The following is a 15,646-nucleotide window of genomic DNA, read 5'->3' as shown; positions in this document are numbered from 1 at the left end:
CACAGGGGGAAAAAAAAAAAAAAAAAAAAAAAAAAGTAAAAAATATTAAGTCACTTCTTTAAAAATTAGCCCCCCCTCGATTAATCCACAGGTCCCAAAACACGTGCCGATACTCTGGATGACATTTGCCTTTACTGCATGAGCATCAAATTCCTGCTGCTAATCTGTCGCGCTTGTGCCAATCTTCACACATGAAAAGCTGACTTGACCTCAACACACCAGATTTTTTTCCTGGGTGTCACAATTGAAAGTGACAAGTGGGATAGGGACGTGTCCCAAATTAAACCTTTGTCACATTGCCAGTCAAGTAAGAAACTAGTAGTGAGCTGGCTTTGGCAATTTTTCTTTTTTCAGTTTGTCAAAAAAAAGGTAGAACACTCATTCCAGTCATAATACAGTCTCATTAAATGGCAAAACTTTACAAACTAAGCCTTGTGCAACACTCTTGACATTTGGAGCCGCATTTTGGGCCTCCTAGATTTAGCAAGTTGACCACCCCTGCTTTAGCGCTTGATTCTCTGTATAAATATTCACACTTACCAGCGGGTACTGATCACTATGTCCAGAGTAGACCAGCAACACTTTTTTCCTTCGGGCTCCACCACTTCCATTTTCACTGGAGGAGTTTACTGCAGAGGACTTAGGAGGAGTTTCATTAACTGCAAAGTGTGTCCCAAAAAAAAAAAAAAAGAAGGGGGAAGGAAATCAGTCTTAGTCCCAAAATGGTTAGGAGTAAATATATTTAAACATATCAATGTCCACGTGACTTACATCTTCCAGTCTGCTCTGTGTCTTGCCGCACGGGTGTTGATGGACTAGCTTCACATGATTCTTCTCTGTAAAAGACAAGTTAAAATTAAATCATTGAATTTGTTTGAGCGAAAGAGCAATGTCCAATGGACACTAGCGCATGTCGCATCTATCAGAAAAGCTCAGTGTACACAATTTTTCGGAGTATAGACATTCAAAAAGTACATTCTTCCTTTTACATGAACATAGGCAAGGGCAATCTCTAAAATCACTGTTGCATTTTCTGACCTTGGTCACGCTTATGCCATGCTCATGGCTGAAATAACTATCAGAATTCATAGCAGATACAGATTATGCTAGATGACTTGTATTTGAAATAAAGATAGAGGCTGCTTTCTAGGCAAATCCCACTGCAAGTCACAAGTACAAACTGTTAGAAGGAAGAACTGGTGAAGGACTTTACCTTGCTTTTTTGGCTGACAGATCTGGCGTCTGGCTCCTCGATGAGGGTGAACTTGAAACTGCAGATACATTTGGGGTTCTCTTTCTTTTCTACAAGTCAGAAAGAAAAATTACATTTACACTTTAGACATTTTTGTGTAGCTTACAAAGATTCACAAACTCCAATACTGGCTATGCATGGGCAGATCTTTCAGCAAACTGGTTCCCCCCCAACATGCTGAAGAGTCAGTGCATACACAAGTGCTTTAAATGTTTTTGTATCGCCCCTTCTGAGCAGGGGGGTTTTACCCAGAAGTCTGCTGCGTCTCCTAGTAAACAGAAAAATGGGTTTAGATTCTACACCAGGACGGAAGTCTCAGAACTGTCAAAGCAGACTTGAATGGTAATGTCAAACCTAGGTGGACATGTCCTAGTAGTGCCCCAAGCTTCCCTGTTAATTTAAAGCTTATGCGCCCATACATAATAGATGTCAATTCACAGCAATCCATCCACTAACAAGTATGACTAGCTTTCCTTTTATACGCTAGAGTGCATAGTCTCATTATGAACGTTAACAGATGTTTCGTATTTGATAAGGTCTACCTAGGATGATCACAGAAGCCTCTTGCCTGTTTGACAAGGGTACGTTTTCCCTCAAAACTTTGGGGTTCAATACCTGCAGGATGACTGCGCTAGAACTGTAGGAGCTGGTGATTGCATTATGAGAAGACATTTTCATTCCATTCATTACAGAACTACTCAATGAGCTGATCGAGGAGGTGCGGGACCGTTTGTTGACATGGTCTTCCAGAACTTGTGAATGAAGTCCTCTTTTTAAGTTGTCTGGCCTGATGAAATACAAACATTCCGTTATACATATAATAAATATTCAGCAAAAGTGATAAGTCATTTAAAAAAAAGTTCACTCATGTCAGCTTTGTTCATTTGGCATCAATAAAGTTTTATACCAGTTTCTTCCTCACATAAAATGTCCAAGTGATTTAAATTAAAGACCTGTGGATCAGCCACTGTATCTATAGCGCTGATCCGCTGTAATATTGTTTCAGGAGGACGTACCCATACATCCTCCCATGAACACCTGTGTGCATGGCCGCTGCTCCCACTGTCAGAGCGGAGAGCCACAGCAGGGGAGTGTAAAAATGTATTTGTTAGTGTTGTGGAGTTCTCAGCGACACTTGCAGTGCTGAAAACTGAAAAAATGGCCTGGTAATGAAGGGGGTGTAACATGCCAGTACTAAAGTGTTAAACACCACGTTGTCCATGTCAACCAGACACTTGAAGCACAATTAATTTGAGTTAGATATTTAAGTCGATACATCTACCCAGCATCAAGGAACAAATGGCAAGCACACCTTGTCGTGCCCATGACCACATAGCATACAGCATTTTCGGAGGGGTTCAAAATCTAAAAGGCTTGTTTATGAAAAATGAGAATCTATTTAACTCTCAGCCACTGCTGCAGGTAATATTTGCTATATTTACGGTCGCCTGACTGCCCTGACCAATAGGAAGCGCTTCTCAATGGTCACATGGTCAAATTCCATTTTAATTCTATTATGTTAGTTTATAAAATACCTTTCCTGTGGACAGAGTGAGGGAGTATGTGCCTGTACAGATATAGTGGTGCTGGAGCACAGTAACAATTACAGTGCATGCTCAGCGATTCTGCATACCTAATACAGTGGAGCAGCAATTATCAGGGGCCAACAAAAACCCAGAGATTATCAATTTAAATAGTGACTGTATAGCTTTGTCAGCCCGACACTGAAACTAATGCAATTATCTGATAACAAAAAGGTAATTTACCGATAACCAAAACTAATTTAAAGAACCATACTGTCAATATGTGCAGATTACAGGAACCTAGCAAAAGAAAGTTTGCTTTTGTTTGGAGAAACTTTAAAAGCATTAGGTTTATTTTCCACTCACTTTGAGACATATGAAGGCAAAGTTCCATTTGGTAAAGGATGCTCAAATGAGGCATCCAGACTTCCACTGCTGGCTTGTCTCCTAACGGGTTTGGAATAAAAATACAGACAAGCATAAATATAAAATTATAAACAAAATTTTCCTGACTGAATATATACTACATTTAAATGTATCCAAATTGAACCTGAAATTAAAATGCTTCCATTTGATGTTTTGGCTACAAGTTGCGATATCTTTGTTCTTTAACAGTGGTAAGGAAACATGGTTCTTGGTATCACAAATGGTATACACAAGGTGTCTGCATGTACTTTTTTTTCTTAAGGTAGCCATACACCAGAAAGTTGTTTTCAGAATGTTCATTCAACTTTATAATAGTTGACGGGTCAAATTGAGGATCAATTTCAACCAGTGACGGAAAAAGTCGAAGGAGCTGGATGGAAATCTTTTCTTCTCGAATGAATGAAACCGTAAATGTGGTTTTCATTTAGGAAATTCCCATATTTATTCCAAAATTGAATGTCAAGTCAAAATGTAAATCAAACGAAATTTCAGGCATTTGTGAAGTCTGATGGCATTAGCGAATGATCCAGAAAGATCTTTTGTACAAATGTTGATTTGGAAATCTACCATTGTATGGCCAGCCTTGAACCTTCAGACATGCCAGAGCTCCCAAAAGTCAGCTATTCGATGCCAGTACTGATAGGTTTATTAGAGAGGGGACATGCACCTTTATTATAGTCAACGGTTACCCAGCAGATTACAAAAATTCTGGCGTTCTGCTTTAATATTCTTATACATATTGCAAGTAGCTCATTTCACACCAACTGAAAACCTTTTTTATACTTCAAACAGTATCAGTTTCTGGGCAATGGTTTTAAAAATGCTGAGCATTCCAGGTAGATATGGCAAATATTTGGAGGATCTGTGCACCTGAACAATGCAGACCACTTCGGTTATAATAACTTACATTTTTAATACCCTTACCTTCTCTTGTTTTCTAATCCTCCACTACTACCATGCTCTTCATCTTTGTTCATCCTTTTCCTGCTTTCTCTGATGGCATTGAGTACAGTTTCCTTTGCACACGGATCTGGTGCACACTGAACCAGTGGAGATGCTGGCCCTGGAGACAGAAGGTTATCCAGCCTAGAGTGGATCAAAAGCCAAGAAATGTAATACTGGGTGAGGGATTCCCATTGAAATGTATAACATCAAATCAAGTGGTGCATTAGTTCAATGTGAAAAAAAAAAAGTTAAATTGTATTGGCAACCACATCTTTCCACCCTTGCCAATGGCACCAAAATTACATTTACAAAAGGCTTGCTCTACCAATCGGAAACACTGGTCATCAGCCCCAAGGAGGTATTCTATTCCAACCATTATCTACATAACCTGTGTGCATGGACATTATAGGACTAGGTTAAGTTTTGTTTTTAGCTATAGAAAGATCACCTTTATGTAAACCATCGTGCCAATGAAGGGCGGAAAATATGAAATTCAGGAGCCCGAAGCTTTTTTCTCCTGAGGCAGTCCATTGACCACTAGAGAAAACCTCAGTTTAAGGAGTTACTGTAACTTTTAAAGAGCACTGGCTACCTGACAATCTTCCAGCCCTGTGCCAAAGTATAAAAAAAAACCAAAAAGGCACACGTTTCTACCCAGGTCGCAATTATATATGCACAAGGGGATGGTCAGATTTAAATATACAGATTCTGCTTCTTGCCAATTCTATTTATAGTAGGACCACCAGAGGGCCTGACTGAACACAAGACTGCTTTTGAATAGTGTGAAATAACTACAATCCTTCTAGATATCATATCACATCATTAAGGGTGTCTAGGCTTTAGATCACACAAGGATGTGATTTTCTATGTCAAATAATTGTATCTGATTCTTTATTGCTCAAGCATCCTAATGATTAACACAAAATCTGAAATTTTAAGGAATGCTCCACTTTAAAGTGATGCCAGGTTATGGACATTCACATATTCTGATATTCTTAAGAGGCAGTAAATGAGCTTTAAAACAAGACCTTACCAACCCATGTAGTTGTGCACTGTGGAGCAATTCATCCACAACAGTTGAGTTAATTTGCCCAACAACACACTCCAGCACTGATTCCAAACCATTCAAGCTTTTTAAATCTGTAACTATAAACTCAGAGAAAGAGAAGGTAATGGAGGACCTCACTGTTTTACATGTGAACTCTAGGCTCATTTAACACTTGCCAAGAAAACAAATATTTCAACTGTTTATAGTTTGGCTGCAGATTAAGTTTATATATAATTTAGATTTAAATTATACAAATCGCTCCTAACATAACTGAGCCATGGGATCAGAACGTCACTAGCCTGTAAAAAAAACACTACTTCCCAATGAATGTTACTTACACAGGTGAACGAGCGATATTCGGGTCTGGACGTGCAATTTTCACAGTAACTGGACTGCGCACCAGAGAAGACTTTGGGGAGAGTAAGCATTTTTTCTGATAGCCATCGAAATACACAGTAGGAAGAGAACCTGGCATGCTGTACTGTGGTTGGTGGATTGGGTAACGTCTGCGTGGGCTCAGAAAAGCCCTATTGGATATCACTGGTGTTTCTCTGAGGAAAACAAAGGCAATTGTAAGTACACTGAAGCAGATAAAACCAAAATTACCAAATATTTTACCAAGATACGTCAAAGCACGAATACTTGGCCTTTTCAAAAGGAGTACAACATCAAATATTAGCCGAAGGTATTAAAATTGTTGCATGACACTTAACTAGTTTTTGACATTTGTTTATGCCCCCCTGACTACAGCCATAAGATAGCCTCAGGACACTGCCATAACGTGGAAATGTCTTCTACAGATACCAGAGATAAGAGCCCTCCTGTTGACATGCCATTACACAAAATATAATGCATTTGTAACACCATGAACCCATATTTCCCAACATCCCTGACCCATCAGATGAATGAAAAAGATGTTTGGATGAGTGGGAAAATGTTCCGTAGAATAATCAGCAGGTCCAATTGAGTTCAATTTACTACAGCCAGTTAGAGATAGAAAAGAGAAATTTAGCAACTAAAAAACACTTCAAGCGCACCTAAACCCAAGAATAAGAAGTCATATTACAGTATACCAGTCCTTCAATGTGGTAACTGCCAGTTTTCATATGCACATATTTAGCAGGTACAGAAAATGTGTTCTTGCCAGAAATATTGCCCGTCACTTCCTTCCTTGGCTTTTCCCATCACCCCCTATGTAATGGAGATGAACGGACATTCATCTCCATTACATATGGCAGACATGTTTGAAGGCTAGCCTGGGTGACATCAATGGCTCCTTCTACAGACACTGGATGAGTGAGCATAGCCACTCGGACAGAAAGTGTGTCATCAGCAGCATTATAAAAGGGAAAAGGTCTGACAATAAACACAATACAGGCACCTTATCCAAGCTGTAAGCTGCAATTTTTTGTTTGTTTTTGGGTTTAGATACACTGAGACGTTCGAGAAGCCAACACTAAGCTTTTGCCCATAAACCAAGACAAAGTAGTAGATTGTCTCTGTATGCCAATTTAGGAATGACTCTGTAGTACTATAGGGGTGGTTTACACTGTTGAGTTGGGTTTTTCTACACCCCCACACATACATAGTGTGCACAGGACACGTAGGAAACAATGTTTATCTACATGTACACGTGTGGTGGCGTGCAGAGAAACAGCTCAATGGGCATGTGAAAAGCACAAAACAATCCCCCTTAAAGAGGAACGTTATCCAGATCATCAAAACAAAGGCACCTTGTTTAGTAATGGCAATCTACAAATACATACTTCTACATAATTGCCAGATTTTTATTCTTTGCATACCTTGGTTTTTTTCCTCTCACGGTGGCCATTTTTACTAAGGACAGATTAATATCTCCCTTTACTTCCTGGAACTCTGGCACATGTGACCATGCAAATTATCTCAGGGGAGGAAAATGCATTTCCCTGAGATTTCATGATTACAGACCTCCCAGAAATGCTCTGCTGATTTAACCTTCCCAGGATGCTTCTTTGAGCACGATTACATCCATTGTGCCAAAGAGAACCAGGACATTTTAAGTAAAATGAAAATATGTTTGTTTAATGAACACAAGATTATTTTATATCAGCATGCAGAGCTGCATGCGGGGGTGATTTTTAGCCAAAGGGGGTAAAGGTCCACTTTTTATAAGAAAGCAAAAAAAAGCCCTCAAATACCTGTCCTCCACTGTACCTGTCACCTAATCTAGGCATCCATCACGTTAGAACTCTAAAAAGGTATCAGTAACAGTCAGCACTGGCCAATCCAAGGCACTTATCCTTCCCCCTCATTAAAGATCATGTGACTAATGGCAGTAGGTATGCATCTGGCTGTGATCTAGGCCACTTGAGGCAGACCAAGTATTTCAGGGCTTCTTTTAGCAGACAAGAATCTAGAAGAGCAGAGTAAGGTTTAGGCTTCCAGTTTGTTAGGTTCCTTTTATACCTAGCATCCATTTTTAAAATGCTTTTAAAGATTTAACACTGGTGACAAGTGCAAGCCGAAGATGGAAGATGCAGTTATTAGGGCAGAACTCACCCGACAGCTGCCTGACCCACACAATAGACTCAATTCAGAAAGCTTTAGCAAACAAATAATGAGCTATATTTTTAGTGATTTCACTGCAACTTTTAAAGCTGAACTCGGCACAGTCACACAGGATACTCTCTTGCACTTGTATGGTTTACTCCAATTTCACTTCACACCGAGCTTCTCACAGCGTGCATTAGAAGCGGCAGGAATTCAGAGAGCCTGCCTCATCCATCATCCAGCTCCTTCCTCTCCAACCCTAACATGACTGGCCTGCCTCTTTCATTCACAGGATTTCAGTTCATTCAATTACAGAGGCCCAGTGTCATACGCGGGTATTATCTTGGGCAGTCTGCATGCAAATACATCCTGCCTAAAAAGGCCACTCATGCAGACTGACATCCACCCATCATGCATTATCATATTTACATAACTCGTCCCAAGTGCCAGCCAACTGTTTGCATCAGGGATAATGGCTCGAGAGAAGTACTGAGGCAAGGTGCAGTGATGTTTTCAGGAAGCTATGTGCAGCACCCTGCCGTCTCTCACACCAGCCATGATCTGCCCACATTCCAGAGAGAAGCACAAAAGATGTCATCACTGGGTCTAAAATAAGGTATGTAATGAAAACAAAAACAAAAAAGTTCTATTAAAAAATGTCATCATGTTGATGGGTTGGGGGGATCAGGGAAGCAAAAAATTAAGCAGATTAAACTTCAGATGTAAAGGTCACTAAACCCAAGATCCTTATTTGAGTGTTAGCTTCTTTAAATGAGCAAATATCTCCCATCCTATGAATGTGATTTATATGAAGTGTGCACAGGTTAGTAATCACACCCTAGATGACCACTGAGCCCGATACAGCGACACATCAGGCAAGGCAAACTATGTAAAGTTACATAAGGGCCTGGGGTCAATGGGCGTTTCTTTGTACCAGACTGAATTCTAAATGCAAAAACTCACTTGGAGGTTACCTGCAGGTCAGACGATGGGGGGTAACCTGCAGGTCAGATTCTAAGGATCAATGTGCACATGTGCATTTTTCTTTGATGCGTTTCTATTGACTTCAATAGAAAGCTCACCTCAGTACATGCATTTGGTTGTGCGTCATGACATACATGGTCCAATCATATCACAATCACACAAAAAATTAGTTACGCCGCGTTCACACAGGGGCGGTTCGGCTGCTGACATGAACGATCCCATACATTGCTATGGTGACATAATACCGTGCGGCCCGAACCACCGCCCGAATTGCCTCCTGAACCTTTTTTGTCATACTGATCAGTGCAATTTCCGTACTGCTTTCACTGGAACCACGCGGGGCGTTAAATGCGCTTCAGCACTGAAACGCAATTGAAAAACTCCCAAAACAGCTTTTTTTAAAATCCACGCGGAAACCGCACTGATCCGCAGCCGCCCTGGTGTGAATGGGGCCTTATGGACAAGACATCTTATTTGACAGCAAAAACTAACCTTTTGGGGACACCCCTTCCTTAAGGGAAGTTTGAATAGAAGACAAAAGCCCCCCATAATATGCACTGACACCCAATGCAAAGTGCATTGGAAACATTCATTGAAAATGGAAACCAACGCACATCAAATTGAAGTGACAGGCAAAGAAACCGTAGAGGTGCAAATCCAGCTTGAGGTTCACCATTTTCCAGACCAGATCTGGAACATAGTGCATTGCATTTTTGCAGCAATTTAAAAAAATTGTTGTTTTTTTTAGCTTAAAATGGTCTTACAGGTGCGTTCCAATGCGTCCCAGTGCATTCCAGACCAGACAAAATAGGACAAGCAGTATACTTTTCTGGTCTAGAACGGACTGCGCTGGTGGGAACAGAGGCCAGAAATAGCATAGGGATACATTTTGGGTCCGGAAACAGTCTGGTCTGGAGGTAATCTAGATGTGGTGTGAATAGACCCCATTTTCAACAGAGTGTAGCGGGAACGCATGTCACATTTCCTCCCATGCACGTTTGCCAGGTCGTGTTCAGGGTGTTATTAGCTGGTAATGGAATAGCATGCCCATTTCGTGTATTCTGCGAACACACACATTTGATTTTGATGCACATACACACAGGTGTGATTGAGGACTAAATAATCTCAATCTGAGGTCATGGAAACAGCCCAACCAGGGACTTGTAATCTAAGGTTAAACTTGCACCGTTACAATAAAAACAGCATTCATATGACCAGTCATGTCTTCATGAGCTCACACAGAATACCCACCTGAATGACAGGCGCCTGGCTGGGGTTGGCACAGCTGGATTAGGTCTGGATAGCCTCTCTTTTAATTCCCTGGTTCCTCTGCCCATTGCCCGGGCCGGGGGCTCCTGCTTGCCCAGATAGCTGCCCATGAGTAACAACAAGGAGGAAGGAGTCCACCTCAGGCCCGGTTCCCTCTGCCTCCTATGTCCCGCAGGCCTCTGCCGCCTGCCCGGAGCTCCTCCTGTTACCTGCCTCCAGTCTAAGTACCGCCACACGTGCGGCCCCGAGTTGTAATAAAGCCAGGCGCCGGCCGCACACAGCACCAGAGCGCTGAGCACAGGGAAGCAGTAGAACACTAGGAGGAGACACAGGGCCGCGGGAACGAGCAGCACAATCGGTCGGATCTCTTGACTCCGCCACGTCCGAAGCGCCCGCTTCAACCTTACCCACCGCCCTCCTCCGTGCCCGCTGGACGGACACATGATCCCCCGCGCGCCGCGCCAGGCCTTAAATACCCAGCTTGCTACGCGCTCGCTATCCCCTAGCCGTCACATCCCGTGTAACCAGGCAACGAGCGCACACCACGCCCACAAATTCGTTTCAAAAGGACTCCCGCAGCCTGTGTTTGCCTGCCGAAGGCGTGACGTCAGTTCCCGCGGCTGTCTGCTGGCTCCGTCTTGGATTCGGTTGCTGAAAGTCACGTGAGAAAAGGGGCCGGATGGAACGCCCACCTTTTCAGCCAATTAGATTTTGAGATTTGGCCACATGGGAGGGTCATGTGGTCCGACGAGGGTGTTCAAATATGTGTGGAAGTCATGCAATTCAGCTTCCCTAGAGATAGCTGACTGGCACTCTACATAGATTTATGGGTAGTCACATGGCTGGAGGGGTGTGAGCCCTCCAACACTAGTGATACACAGCGGAATGCCGTTGAGTTTGCGGTATTACCACCAGAGGGAGGTCCTAATAAAAAGGAACCCTCCTAAGAATGCACCTTCCATGCCAAACAAAAGGCTGCTTCTTGACAAGACCCTCCCCAACACAAATGACTGGAAAAAGCTGTTTGTAAACAAACACTCTCCCCCCCCCAACAAAATGAATTTAACGCAGAGCTCTGATGCTTCTGAGAGGTTCAAGTGATGTCACTGTGACTGATGGAAAGAGCTGGGAGCTTGAGATCTGTGAATATGCAATCCATTGCAAGAGGACTCTTGTAGCGTTTGGAGTGCCTAGCCATCCCCGGATATTTCAAAGCAGTGGCGTCACAAGGGGGGTGTGGCCCGCACTCGGGTGCCACCATTGGAGGGGTGACACCAAAATGACTTACGGTCATTTTGTGAAAAGTCGGGCGCTCGGTCATGGACCGAACGCCCGACAGTATCAGGAGAGAGGAGGGTACCCGTCGGCATACCTTATCCCGCCGGGTGACTGCCCCCTCCTCTCTCTGCCGGCGTCCATCACCAAGATGGCCGCCGGCAGGTATCAGAATACTGCCGCGCTTGCGTGATGACGTTATCGCGCACGCAGTGACGTCTCGGCGGGGTGACACTCGGTTACCGCTCCGGGTGTCACCCAGCCTCAGGACGCCCCTGTTTCAAAGTATTGAAAGAAATGGACCCGTGTGGTTATTAGGGATGCACCGATTCCATTTTTTCAAGACAAAGTACAATATGTTCCCTCGGGTACTTGCCGATACCAATTGCCAATACTTTTTCTTAAAGGGACACATACTAGTAGTCAGATGCAGCAGTGCCTTAGATCTCACACTGCAGATATACAGCTAGGGGGCTGTAGGCACAGGAGTATCTAGGCACCTTCACATGCACTGCTATTATTCAAGAAGAGTTGAAGACAATAAGTTCATTTTCAGGGTCCTGCTTAGGAACAATTAAAGAAGAATTATGGGGAGAGTGAAATACACTTTTCCCCATAATTACAGCCCATGTGTGACACTGAAGCGGTCACAGGTCGACTCTATTGATCGTGAATTGAGCAATTACATACCGCCGATCGCTCATTTCCGGACCTTTTCCCTGCAGAGAGTGGTGACTGTCAGCCACCGCTCCCCGCAGGGATTCCCTTCTCCATCCCACCAGTGCGGACTGGGCGGGCACAGCTGGCTCTGCCTCTATAGAGGCAGAGCCAGCTGTCAATCAGCCAGTGGAGTGGATCCCGACAATATTGTAGGGATCCGTCCCGGCTACAGCGTGGCTCTGCACTGTCAGCATATAGCGGGCAATAGTCTGCTACATGCTGAGTTTTGGGTCACAGGACGACATACAGTAGTATATATCTTCCTGTGATCCTTAAGAGAACTATGGCCAAAAAAGGTTGGGTCATAGTTTTCTTTTAACATTTCTAGATGTTCCCTATACCATAACAACCTTCACTCTTTGTTCCCAGTGGCTGCTCTGTTCAGCCACTGGGAGCAAAGAAAAGTCCTGTTTAAGGTATACTACAGAATCGTCGTGTGACAACTCTGGTTGGTCCAGCAGTGTCACCAAGGTGAGTCAAGTGCTCCTCCACACACAGGGTAATACTGGGTATTATTTCAGCTCCCTTCACTGAGTGGAGCAGTGGGGGAGAGAAGGGGACTGGGGGATTGAAGAAAACCGGTTGCTGTGTCCTGAATAGGCAAATCACAAAAAATGAAAGTGACCCAAAACTTTAATGGTTTCCCTTTAGTTTTGGGGCCATGTCATGGGATCCACTTTATGTTCATTATGTTTACATATTTGTGTTACCGTCTAATACGCTGTAGTATAGCTTTAAAGTATTTGTGATTTAGTGGTTCCGTTTATTTCTTTATTTTATTTACCAGGTAAATCAACTTGTGATGCTTTCTCCATACAAGATATTTATGGAAGTCAGAAGACAACTGGCCACCGCACAAAAATATTTTATTCTGAGTTTGTTGAAATTGTGCATTAAAATAAATAACAGCAAAACAAACATTAGAAATTGTTGATTGATATGGTTTCTCTCATCTGCATGCATATCACTTCATCAATGTATAGAGAATTTTCTTTAACTTGAATTTCCTCTTCTAAAGATAGCTGGTTACGGATCAGGCCTTTCAACTCAGCTTCTGCATGGCTCAGAGTTTCACGCAGTCTGCAAACAGAAAGACAAACAGTTGGCATTTTTTCCATTTAAAGAAGAAAATCTATATTAGAACTAGGGATCCACCAATACCGATACTGGTATCGTTATCGGTGCCGATATGAGTATTTGGGCGAGTACTCGTACTCGCCCAAATGCTCCAATGCCTAGCACGATTACTTCCGGTATCAGGAAGCCGGGCAGCGCGTCATTACACGCTGCCCGGTTTCCTGATTGACCGGGAAGCGTCTCCATGCTCTCTCGTCCCTTGTTGGTCGGAAAGATGGCCAATCAGTAACCCGGGCGCCGTGTAATGACGCAGCGCCCGGCATTCTGATTGGCTGGGAAGCTGGCTTCATGCTCCCTCGTTATCCCATGACGAGGGAGCTGGTATCCCGGCCAATCAGAAAGCAGGGCGTCGCGTCATTACACGGCGCCCGGCTTCCTGATTGGCCGGCCAGACGGCTCCGGCTGGGTACAGGAGGAAGACGGCGTTCTGGCTGCAGAGGCCCGGGGGGGTGACAGGCTGGACAAGGTAAGTGGGGACAGACTTGATTGTTAATCAGGAAGCCGGGTGCCGAGTCTTTACACGCTGCCCGGCTAATCAGGAAGCCAGGTGGCGAGTCATTACACGCCACCTGGCTTCCTGAATGGGACTTCCGTTACTCGGTAATTGGTATCGGCGAGTACCGAAAAAAATTAATCGGTACTCGTACTCGGTACCAAAATACCGGTATCGGTGCATCCCTAATTAGAACCCATCTCATGTCACGATCTGGGGTCCGGGGCACTGGTTCGTGTGAGCTCTGGGTCTTGCAGAGTGGGTTAGAGTTGCTGGCTGAGGTGATGTCTGGAATGTTGGTCACAGGAAGCTTGAGGACTAAGGTCTCGTTCACACCTAGGCGTATTGCATATGCGCGTCTGTCGCGCGTTTTTTTACCGCGATTCGTGGTAAAAAAGTCGCACGACCGTCGCGCGTTTCCGAAGGCTACTTGGCTGTATCCCAATGGAAACCCGCAACAAAACGGCCCAAAGTAGTACCTGTACCTTTTCAGGCGTGGGCCGTTTTGTAGCGCGTTAGGGACGGGCGGAAATACGCCAAGGTGGGAACGAGACCATTGAATACAATGGGATTTATATTTTTGAGTAGCGTTCGTCGAGCGTAGAACGCGCTACAAAACGTTCAGGTGTGAACGAGGGCTTGAGAGTCTGTGTGTTTTTGGGGACGCACTAGAGGAGCAGGATCTAAGAAGGGTCAGGTTTTCCACAGAGCCTCTAATGATGAGGATGATTGGCTGCTGGACACCTTCCAGGTGGCAGGGAACTGGTTGCAGCATCGGGGCTCAGGACACAAAGACAGACAGGGCAAGGCCTGTACACAGACAGCAGTCCAGGATATAGAGGGACACAGGAGCAGGAATCCAAACAACAATGGGAAGGGAACACAAGGAGACCACAGAAAGGCAGCACAACACGCCTATACGGAGATAACAGAGGAGCGAGGCTGCAAGGACAAACAGCCACACAGGAGGAAGACAAATTTCACAGGGAGCACAAGGGAATGACAGGAGACACAATAAACAAAGCAGGTTATTAGTAATTCGCACACAGGGGGTCCAGCTAAGTCAAATGGCATATTGCTAGAACACTAAGAAATAAGCGAGCAAAAAATGTAACACAGAGGTTCAGATTTGATTGGCAGGAAGCCGAGCACCTGGGACAGGAACCAAAACCTGGCGCCGGATCATGGCACAGGGAAGTGTGACATCTCGGGGCAAGCAAAAAACTTACCCTTGCATTGGGGCTCCCACTGCCACACTGCAAGGGTTAATTGCTTGTTTATGTGTAGGGAATGTTATTAAAGCTGTTTTACTTACCCGATTCCTGCTCCCACCGTCTCTGTCCAAGCTGCTAGACTGGTCTCCGCAGCCTCTTCGCGCCAGAGTTCTAAGGACCGCTGACATCATCATGTCTTATGCCGGTCCAATGGGGATGTGAGGATACTGAGGGACATTCCAACATTCGGAGCGGAGGGAGAGAAGAAGTGAGCGCTGACCAGCATGGGAGCTGGGATGAGGTAAGTAAAACAGCTTTATTTGGGTCTCCTAGACAAAATGAGCACTTAAAAGGAGAAGTATGGGGTCAGGGCTTTCCCCCATAGTTCTCCTTATGGTAACGGGAGGATACAAACTAGCATCCTCCCGTCACCCTAAGCTCAGTATACAGCTCGCGGTATCGATCTACTGAGCCGACCTGTGACAGTCTCATTGTCACAGGTCGGCTAGAACTATGAGGTGAGTGAAAAGCACTCACCTCATAGTTCTCCTTTAACCCTTACATTGTGGGGGTAGCCCCACGGCAATGGTAAGTTTTATTCTTTGCCAGAGTTGCCCAAGGCCAGAGTTGAGCATTAAACTATCACAGCAGATGAGCTTGGAAGATCTAGTGGAATATTCTAATTGTCTATTCTGAAGAAGGATAGTGAAAACCAGTGGAGTATAGTACCATCATACAGGCAGAAGTGATATAGAAGAAACTAAATAGCAGTTGTTTTTGTCAGAAGAAGGGATTAGTCAAGGGACTCATCATTTGTGCATTTTTAGATGT

General features: G+C 44.2%; 2 protein-coding genes across 2 annotated transcripts in view; both read right to left on the bottom strand.

Moving 5' to 3' along the window:
• POM121 (POM121 transmembrane nucleoporin) overlaps positions 1-10,522 on the bottom strand; it is a 20,278-nt gene extending 9,756 nt beyond the window's left edge. The window contains exons 1-8 of the mRNA XM_018557163.1: positions 9,959-10,522; positions 5,533-5,745; positions 4,126-4,287; positions 3,142-3,222; positions 1,868-2,039; positions 1,214-1,302; positions 772-836; positions 541-659 (exon numbers count right to left, since the gene is read on the bottom strand). Of these exons, the coding sequence (XP_018412665.1) occupies positions 541-659; positions 772-836; positions 1,214-1,302; positions 1,868-2,039; positions 3,142-3,222; positions 4,126-4,287; positions 5,533-5,745; positions 9,959-10,419 (1,362 nt within the window). The 5' untranslated portion in view covers positions 10,420-10,522. The remainder of the gene's footprint in view (positions 1-540; positions 660-771; positions 837-1,213; positions 1,303-1,867; positions 2,040-3,141; positions 3,223-4,125; positions 4,288-5,532; positions 5,746-9,958) is intronic.
• A 2,346-nt stretch (positions 10,523-12,868) lies between these two features.
• The window catches only part of TEKT1 (tektin 1), a 21,775-nt gene continuing 18,997 nt past the window's right edge, over positions 12,869-15,646 (bottom strand). The window contains exon 8 of the mRNA XM_018557140.1: positions 12,869-13,051. Within this exon, the coding sequence (XP_018412642.1) occupies positions 12,892-13,051 (160 nt within the window). The 3' untranslated portion in view covers positions 12,869-12,891. The remainder of the gene's footprint in view (positions 13,052-15,646) is intronic.

The sequence above is a fragment of the Nanorana parkeri genome, unplaced genomic scaffold (genome assembly GCF_000935625.1).
Source record: "Nanorana parkeri isolate BGI_ZX_2015 unplaced genomic scaffold, ASM93562v1 scaffold269, whole genome shotgun sequence".
In the NCBI taxonomy this organism is placed as follows: Eukaryota; Metazoa; Chordata; class Amphibia; order Anura; family Dicroglossidae; genus Nanorana; species Nanorana parkeri.
Note: the sequence above shows the minus strand (reverse complement) of the source record. Positions and strands in the feature narration are given on the sequence as shown.